Source organism: Spermophilus citellus (assembly GCF_964194105.1).
Source record: "Spermophilus citellus genome assembly, chromosome: 11".
Lineage (NCBI taxonomy): Eukaryota > Metazoa > Chordata > Mammalia > Rodentia > Sciuridae > Spermophilus > Spermophilus citellus.
The window spans coordinates 128,837,238-128,854,288 of NC_138192.1; the positions used below are offsets into that span (position 1 = coordinate 128,837,238).

The 17,051-nt window shown below is 50.8% G+C and overlaps 1 protein-coding gene across 1 annotated transcript; it reads right to left on the minus strand.

Annotated features, from left to right (window-relative positions):
• Positions 1 to 11,974: 11,974 nt before the first annotated feature.
• Positions 11,975 to 16,228, minus strand: NMUR1 (neuromedin U receptor 1; the record flags this gene model as incomplete). Its single annotated transcript, XM_081260637.1, has 3 exons — positions 16,218 to 16,228; positions 14,440 to 15,313; positions 11,975 to 12,336 (listed from the first exon to the last, which is right to left on the minus strand). Exons 1-3 carry the CDS (start codon positions 16,218 to 16,220, stop codon positions 11,975 to 11,977), a joined length of 1,239 nt encoding a protein of 412 aa, XP_081116763.1. The 5' UTR covers positions 16,221 to 16,228.
• Between the last annotated feature and the right edge of the window lie 823 nt (positions 16,229 to 17,051).

The window sequence follows — 17,051 nt, forward strand, 5'->3', positions numbered from 1 at the left end:
AAAACCCACTAGGGTCAACCGAATTCGGAACACAGTTAAGGAGTCTTCAGCCTCGCCCCGCACGGTCCAGTCCCTAGCTGATTCGCCTCGTTGACGGCCACCACTAATGAAGGCAAGGCCCGGGGGTGCGCCCCTGCGGCCCAGCCGCGCGACCTAGGCAGGCAGCACGACACTGACAGGCCTTGGAGCCTGCAGCTGGAGCACACGGTCAGAGCGCGCACCTGCGGACAGGCAACGGCGCGGGCCCCGGAGAAAGAGAAGCCGGGAGGTGGCAGCACCCTCGTGACTACGCCTCAGCCAACCAGAGCCCGCGCCCACCGGACCCATCCACAGCCGCGGCAGTGCGTGAGCCCGGGGGCGGGGCCTCGAGCTGGGCCGCACTGCGAGCGGGTCCTGCTCGGCTTTGGACGCCTGGAGCTTCCGTTTGCTGGGTCTCTGTGGGGCACAGGTGTCGCGCCAGGTTGGCGGAAGTGGGGACGCAGCCTTGGCCAAGTCTGGGCACTAGCGAGCTGTCTGGCGGCCTCACGCTCCCTTGCCCACGGGCCACAGGAAAGGAAACAGTGACTGTCAGAGCAGCTCGCTGCGGGCTCCCGGGAGGCGGGGGAGCTGCGTAGGTCCGTTAATCCGATGGGCCGCCCTCCCGCCCACCGGGCCACGTGTCCGCGCCGCCATTTCTGGCCGGGCGTCACCCAGGCTGCGGGAGGAATGGGGTGACCGCCTCTGTCCCGGAGCCGCGCTCCCCGCCTCCGCGCGTCCCAGGTTGCCATGGCAGCAGTCGGTGGTATCGGCTGTAGCTTTGTGCCAGGCCTTGTACTGGTGCCTTTCTCATGCATTTTGTTTTCTCAAAGCAGCCTTGATGTTAGTAAAGTCAGTTGACTTGTAAGGAAACAGACTCCTGGTGCAAGGCCTTTGGTTTACATCCCCAACCGCTTTATGCCCTCTCTTAGTTTCTTTTAGAGCATCCTTAACGTGCTTTCACAACAACGCTGGGCACTGTGTCAAAATCCCAGTGAAAAACCAGCCTCTATCTCAGAGCAAAGCCTGTCCAAGGAAGGGACGTGACCTTTGTCCTTGGAAAGACCCACAGAGCACTCCTAGGCACATTCCCACCCTGCTAAGTGGTTTATCTACAAATAACAGGAGAGATGTGCTGCTCCAGGTGTCCCTGTGTGCGCGGAGGATCGTGTTAGCTCGCAATAAACACCTCTTTGCTGTTTACATGGATCTTGGTCTCTGGTGGTCTTTTGGGGGTCGCGAATTCCAGCATAACACCAGGAATTGCCCGCCTGTAATCCCAGCGACTCTGGGGGCTTAGACAAGAGGATCCAGAGTTCAAAGTCAGCCTCAGCAACAGCGAGCTGCTTTAGCAACTGAGTGAGACCCTGTCTCTAAATAAAATACAAAATAGAGCTGGGGATGTGGTTCAGTGGTTGAGTGGCCCTGAGTTCAATCCCTGATACCAAAAGAAAAAAAAATCCCAGGAGTTATCCCACATTGGAACCTCGAAGAAGGCATTTGGGGAAGGGATTTTTTTTTTGGTGGGGGGGGGTGGAAAAGAATAATAAGGGGGCCTGTCCTGATCCAAGTTTCAGGAAGACCCAAATTGTTAAGGAGAATAAGAATTTGCCTACCTAATTAAAATTTGGTACTCACCACTTCTACCTACCCTTCAAGACTAGCCCAAATGTTTTAAAACAAGGACAAGTCAAAAAAAAAAAAAAAAAAAAAGAAAAAGAAAAGCCCATTTTACTTATAAACAAAGATGTAAGGTTCAAATAAAATATTAGCAAACTGAGCAAGTTGAATCAAGCAGCAGTACAGGAAAAATAAAACAACCACATAGGATTTGTCCCTGGGATGCAAGGATATTTCAAGGTGAGGAACTATGTCAATAGAACTAACAGACTAAAGGAAGAAAAACTACTATTTTAATAGGGAAATTCTTTAATTTGATAAAGCTTATCTGGGAAAATGTAAAATAAACATTTGAGGACAAAATTTAATTAGTGTTCTGGGCTGGGGATATACTTCACTGGGAGAGCACTTGCATATCATACTTGTAGCTGTGTTTCATACCCAGCATCCTTGAGCAAAAAATTAAGTTCGCCAGTTCCCACGCCTGTGTCTCCAAGAGGTATGTATCAAGGAGTAACAAGGGGGCTGGGGATGTGGCTCAAGCGGTAGTGCGCTCGCCTGGTATGCGTGCGGCCCGGGTTCGATCCTCAGCACCACATACAAACAAAGATGTTGTGTCCGCCGAGAACTAAAAAATAAATATTAAAAATTCTTTCTCTCTCTCTCTAAAAAAAAGGATTAACAAGAACTCTCATGGGCCAAAATCCAAAAATGATGGCAGATTTGACTACAATTTAAAACTTCCAGATGCTGCAAGAGTCTCTAAACATTTAAAATAGGAACAAATTGGAAAGAAATATTTGTAACATTGTTATGCTCGAAATTTGGACCCCCAAAAGACCACCAGAGACCAAGATCTATGTAAGCAGCCCCCGAGCTAGCTCGTCCTCGTGTGCACACAGCAACTGATGACGCTCAGAGACCTGAGCCCAGGGTTTGCAGCAGTTTTATACATTCTTTGGAGAAGGCAGGGACCCCCCCCCCCATACATCATAGCATCTCTTAGCAAATCATCACACACCGCGGGAAAATCAAATAACAACTCTAAAACATGATTAGCACATTCACTGGCGGGAACAAGTTGGGTAGGGGTGATTGGTTACTACAAGAGGGGGATTCATTTGAACTGATTGGTTTAAGCCAAGAGGGGTGTTCGTGCTGAACTACATGGTTTCCCAACAACCACCATAAACTACTGGGAGGGTCATCTGGCATCCCAGGTATTTCCCTGTCTCATGCTGATTGGTGGGTGCTAGGGGATTCCTCTAGGTCCCCACCTAGCCTGACTGAGTCAGGGACACCTGGCGCAGCAGATCTCTCCTGTTATTTGTAGATATACAACTCAGCAGGGTGGGAATGTGCCTAGGGGTGCTCTGTGGGTCTCTCCAAGGACAAAGGTCATGTCCCTTCCTTGGACAGGCTTTGCTCTGAGGTAGAGGCTGGTTTTTCAACATAACAAAAATTGATGACATCAAAATGAGCAAAAGATGTGAAAAGCAATTTTCAGAAGAAATTTAAGTAGCTAATAGAGGAAGAGCCATCAGTGAAATACAACTTAAAACATTTTTTGAAAACATCAGATTGACAAAACATCAAACAACAAAGTGTTTTGGGACAGTAGAGAAAGGAGTGACAGTAGGGAAAGTAGTTACATCATCTGGAGAGAAACTTGGCAATTTCCTGTGAAGATTAAAAAACTCTCATTTCTTACCATAGGAATTCCACTTATAGGTATCTAAACTAGAGAAGTTTTCTGGCTGATGGAGTGTTGGAGGGAGCAAAAATTGCGACGTACACAGTCAAGGGGCAAAAAAAAGAGTGTCCACGTGCTTCTGCCCCTTTCAATGCTTTATTCACTCAAATTGCTCAATACAGTTTCACTCTATAGTTTCCTAATTAAGAAAACGACAATCCTTAATGCTAGGCACTGCAATAGACATAATCAATTCACAGCAAACAATTCTAGATTAATTAATTCACAGCAAACAATTCTAGGTTAATTCTGAGCACTGCAAAACACACTGAATCATGACAGGCTAATAACAACATTCCCTCTGCATGCTAAGTTCAAAGGTCTTAAGCCTTAGGCTTTATGTCCAGCAGATGCACACTCACTCTGACTGTGGTGACCAGATCCGGAACCAAGGCAGGCTTTTCCTGGTGTGGAGTGGACGACCATTGAAGAGAGGGTCATAGGGAGGAGTTGCAGCTGTCACCAAGGTCCAGACGAGGCGGTAGAGTTTGAGAGCCATGAGGATCATGCAGAGGCTCAGGAAACAAGTGATGGGATGTCAGGTCCTCATCAGGCTCTCCAGCTGGAGTGCATCCCTGTTTCGGCTGGCTGAGTCCCTGTTCATTTGCTCTATCATTTACACTAAATTTTGAGGTTGTTTTTGTTTTGTTTTGTTTTGTTTTACCCCTCTTTCGATCCTTATCAGCTACCACTGCATTTCTCAGTGACATCATTTACTCTGGGGTCAGAAACATCTGGTCTGGTGGTCTCCACCCTGATCTTCTCACCTTTCCCTCTTGTCGGGTGAGGACAACCTGCCAGGGGCTTCCCTCTGTTGATCAGGGCGAGGGGAAATAACTTGTTTGTGGCCACACTGGTGGGCTCTGTGGGTGGCCTGGTGAGACTGCAGGTTTCAAAGTGGAGTTTTTAAAATGGAGTTGCTTAGGCTCAGGCCTAAGGCCATCCTAACATGGAGGGACACATGAATCTATCACATACTTTAAAAAAATATTATTATAGATATTTCCAAAATCCATAGTAAAAATGTATAATGAACCCCTTTTCTTTTTTCATCTATCCCCTATCTGCTTTTTCCCTTTCCTTCGCTTCCTCCATTTTTTCTTTTTCTCTTCTTTTTTTTCCCCTTGGCTTAAGTGTTTTTGTTTTTCTGTGGTGTGGGAACACTGAGCTACATCCCAGGCCTTTTTTTTTTAGACTCATCTGCCAGGTTGCCCAGGCTGGCCTTGAACTTGCAATCCTCCTGCCTCAGCTTCCCAAGTAGCTGGGCTTGTGTGTGCACTGTACCTGACTTCAAAACTTTTTTTTTTCTTCATACCTGAAATTGAACTCAGGGAAACTCAACCACTGAGCCACATCCCCAGTACTATTTTGTATTTTATTTAGAGACAGGGTTTCACTGAGTTGCTTAGTTCCTCAGTTTTTGCTGAGACTGGCTTTGAAATTGTGATCCTCCTATCTCAGCCTCCCAGATAGCTGGGATTACAAGCATATGCCACAGTGCCCCACTCCCACTCAAAACGTCTTTTTATTGTTGGTTTGTTTAAATTCAGATTTGTAAGTGTCCACTCATTGGATTTGATTGATATTTCTCTTAAACGTTCAAAAATGTATAATAGAGAACCCCCTTTTAAAATGCCAGTTATTGTTGAAATGGGGTGATTTATCACATAGAATTTTGTCCTTATTCTGGATGTGGCCGATACCTTGAAGTGTCTTTAACATTTTCCTTTATCCTTAGAGTTCTTGTAAACTGGTAGTTAGATCTGGAGGCTTCATTAGATACAGGTTTGTCGTGAGCCATGCCTGGGCTGCATGGGGGCCGCCATGCACCGTAGCCTATTGAATAGGAGAATCTGGTGTCTGGAAATAATCAAAGGACATTTCCTCTGGCTGACTGCCCTGACTCCCGTGAGCCCTATTCAAGGTCTGCCAAAGGTCCCACATAGCACCAGAGACCGGTGCCCTGCTGTAGCCACACAGCCCCTCTGAGATGAGTGTGACCTGCCAAGATGCCAATCAACCTGCTGAGTGCTAGACATCTGGAAGCAAGACCCCACACTTGAAACCTTTCCCTGCCTTTAATAAACCACGGAGGCATCTTCTTTTGTCTAGCTCCAGCTCCCTGTGGACTAAACCTATCAGGGCTCTGCTTTTGAAAATACATTTCTGACTCTTTGTCTTTTTTCTTCACTAATTATTCTAGACTTTAATTTCTCAGGTGGCTTATGCCTTCCTCAGCAGGAAGAAGAACCCCCCCCCCAACGAGATGTGGGTCGTCACCCCATACAAGTTCATTTTTTTTCCCCCAGGAAGACATGGTTGGTGCTGTACAATTTTCTCTTCACATCTGCTTGTCCTACTTTTGGTAGTGGTTAAATTAATCAGACAACTTGGTTGTTGTCAGCCTGATCCATCTGTTATAACTTTCAGCCTTCTATCTGATGGTTTTAGGCAGTGTTGTTTTTTAATGCAAATGATCCAAAACCATCTATTAAATGGGGAGGTGAGGGATAATATGTAGAAAATTATAAGAATCAGATTGCCAAAATGTTAACAGTTGTTCATTTGGGTGTTGGGAAATTACTTTTTTTTTTGTATTTTTCTTTTTTTTCAAATTTCTGAAATTGAACATGAAATCTGCCTGTGCACATTGAATGGAGGTGAGATACAGGGAAACCTGAGAGAAGGTTCCAAATCCAAGCTCCAGAAATGGTAGCCAAAGTAGTCCAGAGGATGCCGGTAATGAATCTGGATGCACCTGGCTTTGCTTGTCTGTCCAGTGTCTAGTCTGCCTCCTGAGAGTGTCCTTCCCCTCAGAGTCTCTCCTTTTCTTCCCCCAGATTCAGATTGGGTGGAACTGACATTAAACATACCCCACACTACTCTGGCCAAAGCCACAGTAGGACCCTTGTCCCAAGACCTGCTGAGTCTTGAGCATCATCGCCTCCTGGAAGCCCTCCCTCTCCTGGGGCACGTGCCCCTCTTCTTTACCAAGTTCCAGCTGTCAGATCTCCCATCCCTGTATGCTGCCTGGCCTGCCGCTCAACAGGTGTTATCTGAGTGACGCCCACATACTGAGTCAACAAGGGGCTTACATGTTAGATTCAAAGATCCGAGGCACTCTTGCATATGTTGCAGGAAATATACTGCAGCTTCAGGCCCTCCATTGTAACCCCAGCCATACCACCTTTTCTGAGCCAGTACTCTTAACCTACCAGGTATTACCTTGATCCCTACGGTCACCACTGGGCCTCAGCCTCCCCTCCTGCCCAGCCCCCAACTTTCCCTAGCCTTTGTCTGCAGAAGCAAGAATCAGCATGAGGTTGGGTTATTGCCTTAAATGAAGCCACACGAAAGGGACACTTACCTTAAAGAGCCACTACCATCCTCAGATTAAACCTTGTAACTTTATAACTTGGACACTCAAGGGAATGGATGACTATCAATGTTAGCCTTGGGTTTTTTTTCTTTTCTTTTTTTTCTTTTTGGTACCAGGGATTGAACCCAAGGGTCCTTAACCACTGAGCCACATCCCTAGCATACACCCTACCCCCCTTTTTTAGATATGTTTTATTTTGAGATAGAGTCTTGCCAAGTTGCCCAGGGCCTCACTAAGTTGCTGAGGCTGGCTTTGAACTTGCTATCCTCCTTCCTCAGTCTCCAGAGTTGCTGGGATTGCAAGCATGCACCAGCACACCCAGCAGCCCCCCCCCCCCTTTTAAAAAAATATATTTAGTTGTAGATGCACACAATACCTTTGAAAGACCCCAGCCCCATAACCTAAGGCTTGATTATGAAAAGTAGAAAGTATGCAGTAAACAGGTGAGCTCACCACATGACCTGTTAGAAAGGGCACCCTGCCCACATCACAGGACATGCTTGAGCAAACTGGGATCATAAGCGGGAACAGGGAGGAAACAAAATGTAAACCTATGAGATTAATGAGTTTTTCGGGAACCTATAGTGAAAAACAAGTTTATCATAGTGAAAAACAAGTTTACCCTTTAAGTGACGTGTATGCTGGATTCAAAAACACCTGTTATTGTGCTAGGTGGAAAACAACTCCTTTTTCCCTATAAAAGATCTGTACCCCAAAGCCCGGTGTGCCAGTTCACCAAAGCTTCGGCTGAGGTTTTGCTGTGCACCCGCAGGCGCCTGTGTATTAATAAACTTGCCTCTTGCTTTTGCAGCCAGTGTGACGCTAGTTCTTTTGGACGGGGGATTTGAGGGTCTGGGGGTCTTTTCACCTTCATTTTATATATTCATTTTTATGTGGTGCTGAGGATTGAACCCAGTGCCTCACATGTGCTAGGCAAGCACTCTGCCACTGAGCCACAACCCCAGCCGCAGCAGTCCTGTTTTATTTGTGTGCATTTTTTTTTAGAAATGTAGATACCTTTCTGTCCAGTCTGACTTTGGCCTAAGGCCACTCTGACTCACCAGCTCTAACTCTACTGCTTTGTCTGTAGAAGCATATGAGGTTCTTTTCTTGTGCTAAAAGGTTTAGACTGTCAGAAAAGATATAAGTATGTATCTAAGATCAAATTCCTAAAATCTGTCGTCATTTTTAATTTTTAAAATATTTTTCCTATATTTAAAAACAGGGAGGGCTGGGAGTGTAGCTCAGTTTTAGCATGTTTACCTAGTATGCAGAATGCCCTGGGTTTATCCCCAGCACTGAAAGAAAACAAACAAAAAACAATAAGCATCACAGAATGTAGTTGGGGTTTAAAAAAAATAGCTGGGGCTGGTGTTGCACACTTGTAATCCAGTCTCAGGAGGCTGAGGTACAAGGATCACAAAGTTTGAGGCTAGCCTCAGCTACTTGTGAGACACTGTCTCAAAATAAAAAAATAAGAAAGATCTGGGGTGTTGCTCAATGGTTACGCACCCCTGGGTTCAACCCCGGCACACACACACACACACACACAAAAAAAAAAAAAAAAAAAAGCAGTGATAATATCTGCTCATCTCAGAAATGTGCAAAGATAATCACTGGTAGAACAAACTGTAACTTTCATACCAGTGAACAGATGAGTCTGTTAAGATTCTTGATTGCAAAATGACTGTGGCCAACCCAAAAAGATGAAAATGTGTTATTAAAAAAAAAAAAAAAAAAAAAAAACCTCTTGGTAGCAAGAAGAAGGCTAGAGAACCTGGCTGAGATAAAAGTCAGAACCCAAGAGAGGCCAGGCAGGATGGGGCTGTCAGCACTGCTGCTCCTAGTCAAGCCTCTTCCTGCTGTTGTGTGTCTTGGTGTCATTGGCTTAAGATACAAGTCCCACATCAAGTCATCCCAGCCAGCTGAGTTCTTCATGCACCCTCAGGGGTGACAGAGTGTCAAGTGGTCTTTCAGCTTCCGTAGGAGGAAGCTGGGTCTGGTATCCCAGTTATTCAATGAGGGACCCCTGATATGATAGGAAGGGAGATCAAATGCTAGGAGAGACACACACACACACACACACACACACACACACACACAGTAAAAAACAAGGCAGGTCCTCCCTACAAGGGAAATTTAGGGCAAAGAAAATCTGATTAATCCATTAGCAGGTACAGTGGTGCACACCTGTTAAACCCTGCAACTTGGGAGACTGAGGCAGGGTGGCAAGTTCAAGGCCAGCCTCTGCAACTCAGCTGAGACCCTGTCTCAAATATTTTTTAAAAGGGGGAGCTGGGATAGGGCTGCAATTGTGGCTCAGCAGTAAAGCACTGGCCTAGCCCATGTGAGGCCCTGAGTTCGATCCTCAATATCACATAAAAATAAATAAATTAATTAAATAAAGCTATTGTGTCCAACTAAAAATATTTTTTTAAAAAGGGAGGAAGGTGGGGGTGTACATCAGTGGTACAGCACTTGCCTCACATGCATGAGACTCTGGGCTCAATCCCCAGTACCAACAAAGGGAAAACACACACACACACACAATTCTGTCTTGGGGGCAGCAGGCTAAGACAGCAGCAACACTCAGGCTGTGGTTCCCAGAGCAGCAGGGGACATGGACAAGGACATCAAAGTCCCAGGGTAATGGCAGGATGGGACAGATGGGCCCAAACTCTGGAGGAAGAGGGATGTGTGACCTGTTAGGAGGGGCAGCAACTGAGCCCCAGAGCATCCAGATACTTTCAAGAGAGTGGGGGACTCTGGCCTCAGTGTGACTCTGGGACCCAGCCCCCCCTTGACCAGTGCAGAAGAGTCAGCAGCAACTCCTGCAGGGGCTGCTCTTCCAGGCTGTCACCAGGCACGTGTCAGGCAGGAGGGGGCACCTCAGCCAGGCCTTGCTGACCTCCATTTCTATCCTCTTCAAGGGCTGAGCTTGGAGCTGCTCTTCCCACTCTCCATGAAACCCGAGAAGCGCTGGGCAGACTGAGGGAGGCGGAGGCAAATGAGAAGGGCGCCCTTAGGTGTGAACCCGTGTCTCCAAAGCATGTTGGTGGACAAGTTCCATATGTCATAGGCCACTGGTTACCACGGAGACCAGCTGCCAGAGGCCTCTCTCAGTGGCCATGGTGACCTGTGCTCCTAAAGAAAGGCCCCCTGGAGTCCAGAGTTGATCTTCGGGAATAACTTCAGGGTGCACGACAAGGTCTCCTGGCAACTGTGTCAAAGGGACCTTGGGTGCTCCTGTCTCTGCAGAGTCCCTCACGGGCCTTCAGTTGCCGGCTCCCCTTCCTCCTCCTCCCCACCCAAGGGCCCCCTATGGCTTGTGCAGGACACAGGAGACTCACCCAGGGCTGGCCAAGGCCCTTGAGTTTGGTTAGAACGCCCGCTGGGGAGGAGGCAGGCAGGTGTGTGTGTGTGTGTGTGTGTGTGTGTGTGTGTGTGTGTGTGGATGGTGGGTGCCGCCCATAAAACATGCTTCTGAGAAACACCAAAATGTAGACAGGGTCGCCTCAACAGACCTCCGTGATGGTGGCTTTTAAATTTTCCCTCTTCCTTTAGACAATCCTTTTTTTTTTTTTTTAATTATAAAATACATGTAGAGTTTGCATCTTAACCAAAGAGGACGGTTAAGCATTATTCAGTATATTTGTGTTGTTGTGCAGAAACTTTTCATCTGTGAAACAGAAACTGCACCGTTAAGCGGCTCCTGCTTCCTCTCTCCCTGCAGCCCCTGCTGAGGTTTCTAATTTTTTTAAATTAGTTTTCATGTTTGCTTATTTGTACTTCCTAAATATCTACAACAGGCATTTATAGTTTATATGATTGAGAAAACAATGTTACCTGCAACCCTGTACCATCTCCTCCACCAGGGCTCCAGCCAGCAGGTTGTCTGCAAGTCAACCTAGATGGACAGACCCCAGGTCTCCCTGCACCTCCCGTTCATGGATGCCAGGCCTCTTCTCAGGAGGAAAAGACTGATGGATTTGCATCAGGACAAGTTTCATTCATTAATTGAGTCTTGACTAAGCACTGGGTAGGTCCCAGGGATTCGGGATGTGATAGAATTTCATGGCTACTCATCCCTGTTCCTCTGTCATTTAGTCCAGAAGGGCTGTCCATGAAGAGTGACTCCCAGCCCCTAACTGGCCCATGCCTCTTGCCACTGAGATCCTTAAGCCTGCAGGTCCAGTGCTCTGCTCCCTCGCGGTACCCAGGCCAGCCTACCTGGAGGTGGGGAGGGCGGCAGGCAGAGGGAACAGTGCTCACACGCTTGCAGCACCTGCTCTAGGACAAGTGAAGAACCTGCCCTGGGCAGGTCAGGGAGGAAGCAGGGTTCGAAGGTGATAAGGATGTAGAGAGTAATTTCTCCCCTGCTAATCTGAGGGCATCTGATACGGGCTGGGGCTGTAGCTCAATGGTAAAGCATTTGCCTTTGCATGTGTGTGAAGCACTGGGTTTGACCCTCTGCACCACAGAAAAAGAAATGAACATACTGTGTGTTCATCTACAACGAAAAGTATATTCAAAAAATAAATTTAAAAGCAGTGACGCACACACACAGAAAACCGCAGCTAGTGCCAAAGTGTGACACTGGGGAATGTCAGGGTACCTTTGGTTTTTCAAACAAGGAACCAAAGCTTAGAATGCGGGGGGTGGGGGTGGGGTTGCCTAATGCAAGAGGCAAAGTGGTGGCAGCAGGGCTAAGATTAGAACCAGGACCCTGGGTCCCTGGAAACCTCTGCCGCCATCATCTCCACCAGGCACCCATCCCGGAGCGGAATGGAGGCCAGGGAAAGTCTAGGTGGGAGGAGCATCCCAGGTGCAGGCCCGAACCTGCAGAAAGAAATGGAAGGACAACCGGCTGCAGGGGAAGGACCTCAAAGGGAGGACCCACTGGCCTCCCTCCCCCAGCTACCTGAGTCGGTTCTGCAGGGCTTTTAGCTGGGGCTGAGGGTCTGGAGAGACGAAGCGCATGCCTGTCCCCTGGCACAGTGTGTGTCCTCAATACTCAGGGACCAGTGTTTGTTTCCCTCAAATCTCAAATACGTGGTCAGGGACAGGAGTTGCTAAGGTGCTGGTCAGAGGGTCTAGGGTAAGTCAGGGACTGGTCATGAGGAGGTCCTGGCAGAGGATCGCAGGTGAGGCTCCCCCTGATGGCATGTGGCCCTCAGGATGAGGCTGCTTCTCCATTTAGTTTCCTGCTATCCCTCTTGGCCATCGTTGTCAGCCAGGGCCTGGGCCCTGCTTCCATGGGCGCCTACAGTATACAGGGAGCTGCCCACGGTCAGCCTGCTGAGGCTGTGCGAGCTGTGGTGGGGGAGCGGGCGGCAGCAGTGGGTGCCGAGGCCCAGGGCTTCCCGGAAAGTCTCCTGGAAACGGGTGGACATGAGGCTGTAGAGCACAGGGTTCACAGCTGAACCAAGGTAGAAGAAGACGCCAGAGAGGAGGTGGACGCACTGGAAGGCCAGGAGCAGACCCTCTGTCCAGTGGGACACCAAGCTCCACATGAGGCGGTCAGCATGGAACGGGGCCCAGCAGATGCCAAATACCAGGACCAGCACATCTGTGGAGACAGAGAGGGCAGGCTGGGTGCTGGGGGCTCTGACTGCCTTCCCCTGCCTTCCATCTCGCCTCCTCCTACCCCACAGGCCACCCAGCACTGCACCCTCCCAGGAGCTTCTGGAAATGCCCTATCCTGACCATGTCCCTTGGAGAGACCCTTTCCCCTCTGACTGAGTGGGTCATGGTCTTTTCTTCTGGCCATGTCCACTGAACTAGCTGTGGACACCTGAGCCCAACTGGCCCAACAGACCCTGTCCCATGGAATTTGGAACTGGGGGACTCCCAGCAAGGACTGCTGAACCCCTAGTGTGACAGACTGTGAGCCAGGCCTTCTCTGAGGCCATGCTTGCTGACATTAAAGGACAGAAAGGCAGGAGAATGGATCAGGCAACAAGGTCATGAGACCACAGAGACCCCCACCTGCCCTGACCCAGCCTTCCCAGCTTCTGCCCCCAGCCCCCTTGGCTCAGCTGAAGACCTGCTACGCTAACCCCCCTCCTGGAGAGGCCCCCTGCTTCGGGGTCCCTCCCCAGCAGTGGCAGGATGGACTAGCCAGGACCCCACCCCTTCTGACTCCTCCTTGCCCCAGGGATTAACCCTCTGTGTCCTTCCTGAGGTCTGGGCCACTGGGTGGCCTTGGTTTGTGCGCTCTCTTCTCCAGCTCACTGTCCTCTGCTGCTGTGCCTCCCCATCACACCCTAGCAAGGTGTTCCTCTAATCCCAAATGTCAAACAGAGCATGTCACAGCACACAGCCAGGTACACAGCAGTTCCTTGGGAGGTGGATGGAGTGAGGAAGGGGAGAAGGTCAGTGGGTCCCAGGCCTGCAAGCAAATAGACCACCTTCCCAGGGGTGAGAGGGCCCTGGCTGAGCCCACTGCAGGCTCCACACATGTTTAGGGAGAGAGGGGTGACAATAGTAGGGGGCACACAGGCAGGGGAAGTGGTTGGTAGTGCAGGCTTCGTGATGCAGAGGTGGGAGGCCAGCACAATGCTTGGCCAGTCCCATCGCAGGGCCACACAAGTGACCCCAGACTCTGGGACACTGTTCCTGAACGGCAAGGGGAGTGGGTGGGTCTTGTTCTGGGGATAGGGCTCACCCCAGTCAGCTGGCCCTGACTAAGGTCTTAGCAGGTTTGTTCTGCCCTTGACACCCCCTCCCCACTTGACTCAGGCCCTGCTGAGGGTGCTGAGCTGGGTGCAGCCAGGTCTTGGTCACAGTAAAGTCCAGAGTGGAGTGCCCTGGTCTGCCACAATGGTCACTTCTGCCCTGATTCCTCTGGTCTGCACATAAACACATCTCCTGAAGAGCCTCTTGAATACAAATGGCCTTTCCCATGGCTCCCAAGAAACACAGACAGCTTGCAGGAAATCCCCATCTTGCATCTCCAGCCCTCCTGCCCCTCTTTTGGGGAACTTGTTCCCCCAGATCCCTCTGTGTGGTTCCTCAGGGGACTGTAAATTCCAGCATCCTCCCCTCTGGCCCAGGAGGTAAACCATGACCTAAGCTTACCAATCAGAATTTTCAATAGCTATGAAGGGAAGAGGGCAGCTCCCCAGAAGAGGGGACTGGGCAGTGGCTATGCTGACAGCTGCTACAGGACAGAACAGGGCCAAGAATATTCAAGAGCAAAGATGAGAGTCCTGGAGGGTTCAGAGACCTGTTTCTGTCCTCCTGAAGCCCAGCCACACAATTTTCTGGCACCAGGGCTAGATTGGTGTGTGTGTCACCTTTACATTTGCACAAGGCTAGGGTCCCAAGCTTAGAAGGGCCCTGGTCTTGGCTTAATGCTCTATTGCTGCTGACCTGACATTCTTAATAATTTTTGGAGATTCTGAGTATTTGTTTTGTATTGAGCCTCACGGATTATGTAGTCAATCCTAACTGTAAGCCATTAACATTTATCTCTGGTATAAATTTCTAACAGTCTAAAAGAGTCCCTGTATCTGTTAAGGTGGACACACACACTAACAGGGTAGGCGACGTCCTCCAAACCACCCACTTGGCTCCAGAGAGCGGGGCATTCCGCTCCTTCACCAGGCCCCTGATCCCCATGTCATACCCAGAGCCTGGCTCAGTCCCCCATCCCAGCAGCAACACTTACACAGCATCTTCGTCACTTGTCTCCGGCCTCTATTCTGCAGTGGGACTCTGGGGGTGTCACCATCCCTGGCCACTCTGATGCCCCCGCCCTTGGCCTCCTGTTGCAGCCGCAGCCCCACGAGCAGGTAGAGCACGCTGATGGTGGCCATGGGTAGGCAGAAGAAGAGCAATGCAGTGGCCTGCACCACCAGGTTGTACAGGGCCCGGGGGCGGACCACCATACACACAGCTGAGTCTGGCACTGGGCCCCGGCAGGGCACATGCAGCTGCTGGAGGCCATGCAAGCTGGTGTTGGGCAGAGAGCAGAGCAAGGCGAGGCCCCAGATGGCCCCGAGCCTGCGGCGCACATTGGCCCGTGTCACCACAGTCCTGGCCTGGAATGGATGCACTACGGCTATGTAGCGCTCCACGCTCAGAGTGGTGACGTTGAGCACGGAGGCCAGGCAGACTGTCTCGAACAGCAGCGTGCGGAAGTAGCAGCCACCAACGCCCAGCAGGAAGGGGTAATTGTGCCACATCTCATAGAGCTCCAGGGGCAGCCCCACCAGCAGCGTCAGCAGGTCTGATACTGCTAGGCTAAAGAGGTAGAAATTAGTGGGCGTGCGCATGGCCTTGTGGCGCAGGATGACCAGGCAGGTCAGCCCGTTGCCCACGGTGCCCACCACAAAGATCAGCAGGTATGTGGCACAGATAGGCGCAAACAGCTCTGACTGCTGCGGCCCCAGGTACTTGAGTCTCAGTGCCTCGTCTGTCAGGTTCAAGTCCTCAGGGTCAAAGTGCCCCGTGGCCTCACTGCCATTGCAGGGTGAGGGGCTCCTTGCTTCCCCTAGGGACAGGTCTCCAGGGAAAATGGAGCAATTGAGGCAGAGAGGAGTCTGTAGAATAGAGGGAAGAGATATCCAGAAAAGTCAGTTAGGGAATCCTGGCTCTGTCCCAACTCATCAAACCAAAGGTGCCCGCTAAGATGACCATTTTTTATGTAGGGAGGGAAGGGGGGGACCTCTCCCATCCCTTTAAAGTGCATTACAATTTCAGAGACATAAAAACGTGCATCCTTAAAACAATAAAGCAGGGCCATTTGATTTTAAATATCTTGATCTCCTTGAAACCTCTGAATAAATGACAGGTCCTCCCGAGCCCAGGCTTTGCCATGGGTAGCCTCCAGTGGGTAGTGGGTGTCTCCCTCTGAAGCTGGGGACTTTAGGAGAGGCACTCAGTTTGTGCCTCTGTAAAGTGGCACAAGGCTCAGTGCTCAGTATCACGAGGTCTGCCCCTATTCAAACCCAATTCCAGGCTTGTGACTTCTGGGAGAGAAGTCATAAGCCTGAAATTGAACCGAGGTCCTCTTTTTTAGGAGGATCCAGGAGTTTAATCCATGGAAAGTTCTGACACAGGCCCTGGCTGGCTACTGAGGGGCATGGTGACCACCCATCTGGCTGTGGGGACCCAATCAGTGTGGGGATCAAGGGAGAGAGTGAAAACGCTAAAAAACGACAATGCCTGATCCGAAATTTGGTTGGTTATTCTCTATCACCTGAACCCTTCAAAGCCTAAGTCTCTGACACCTTTGGCACTGCCACTCCCAGGGTCCCCGCTACCCCTGCTCCGGTGCGCCCTCGTCCCAGCCCGACGGGGCGGGTGCTGGGCAAGAGACGTCCCCTGCCACCAGGAAGGGTCGACCAGCGCAGCCCGCAGCCCGGGGGCGTCGGTGGCTCAAAAAGGGCAGAAATGACCCAGGCGGCGCCCTCGGGGCCGATCCCTCCCGCCGCGGTCACTTACCATTCCGCTGGCTGCTGGCACCCCTGGGAGCCTGCGGACAGACAGACCGACAGCGGCCGCCCCGCCGCCCCGCCCGTCGCGGCTGGAATGGCGCCAGGGAGCAGGACCGCCCCGGAGCCCGCGGGGACGCTGCACCCAGACCGCGCTCACCTCGGACCCCGCGCCCAACCAGACCACAGCGGTGGGGAGACCCGGCTTCCAGGAGCAGCTTTTCCTCCCGGACCCCTCGCGGCAGCCGGTTTTACAGATGAGAAGACAGCCTCAGAGAGAGGAAGCCAACCTCCAGCCCCTTGTCACCGTGTCCCATCTCCTGCCCCACCTTTCAGACACACCCCCAGGATGCCTCCACCAGCCTCCAAGTCAAGGTGCTCCAAAGAGGCTCACCCCTGGGCTCCACGTCTCCCGGCCACCCCCAGCCCCACATTGCAGTCCACCGGCTGGCGTGCTGGACCTTCCCAAGACTGCACAGAAGCCCCCAGTCTCCCTCAGACCCAGAGCCACTCCCCAAAAGGCACACAGAGAGTCACTCCCCACCTGCCTCCTGGTACTTCTCTCCTCAACCCCAAACCCTTGCTCCTTACCCTCTCATGACCTTTGCCCCATGGCCCTATTGTGGGGGCCATATCACTGGGATGGGGGAATCTAGGGAAGAGACAATAATGCTGCACCCCAGCCCCCTTCTGCTCCCCTGAGCACAGGTAAACCCCCGCCAGGGCTGCCCACCAGCCCACCTCACTGTGCCATCAGCCCCCTAGCTGGAAGTGATTTCATCAGAAACTGCCCCTGGGGGCAAGAGGGACCCCAGGAAGGATGGATGGCACAAACCCAAGTGCT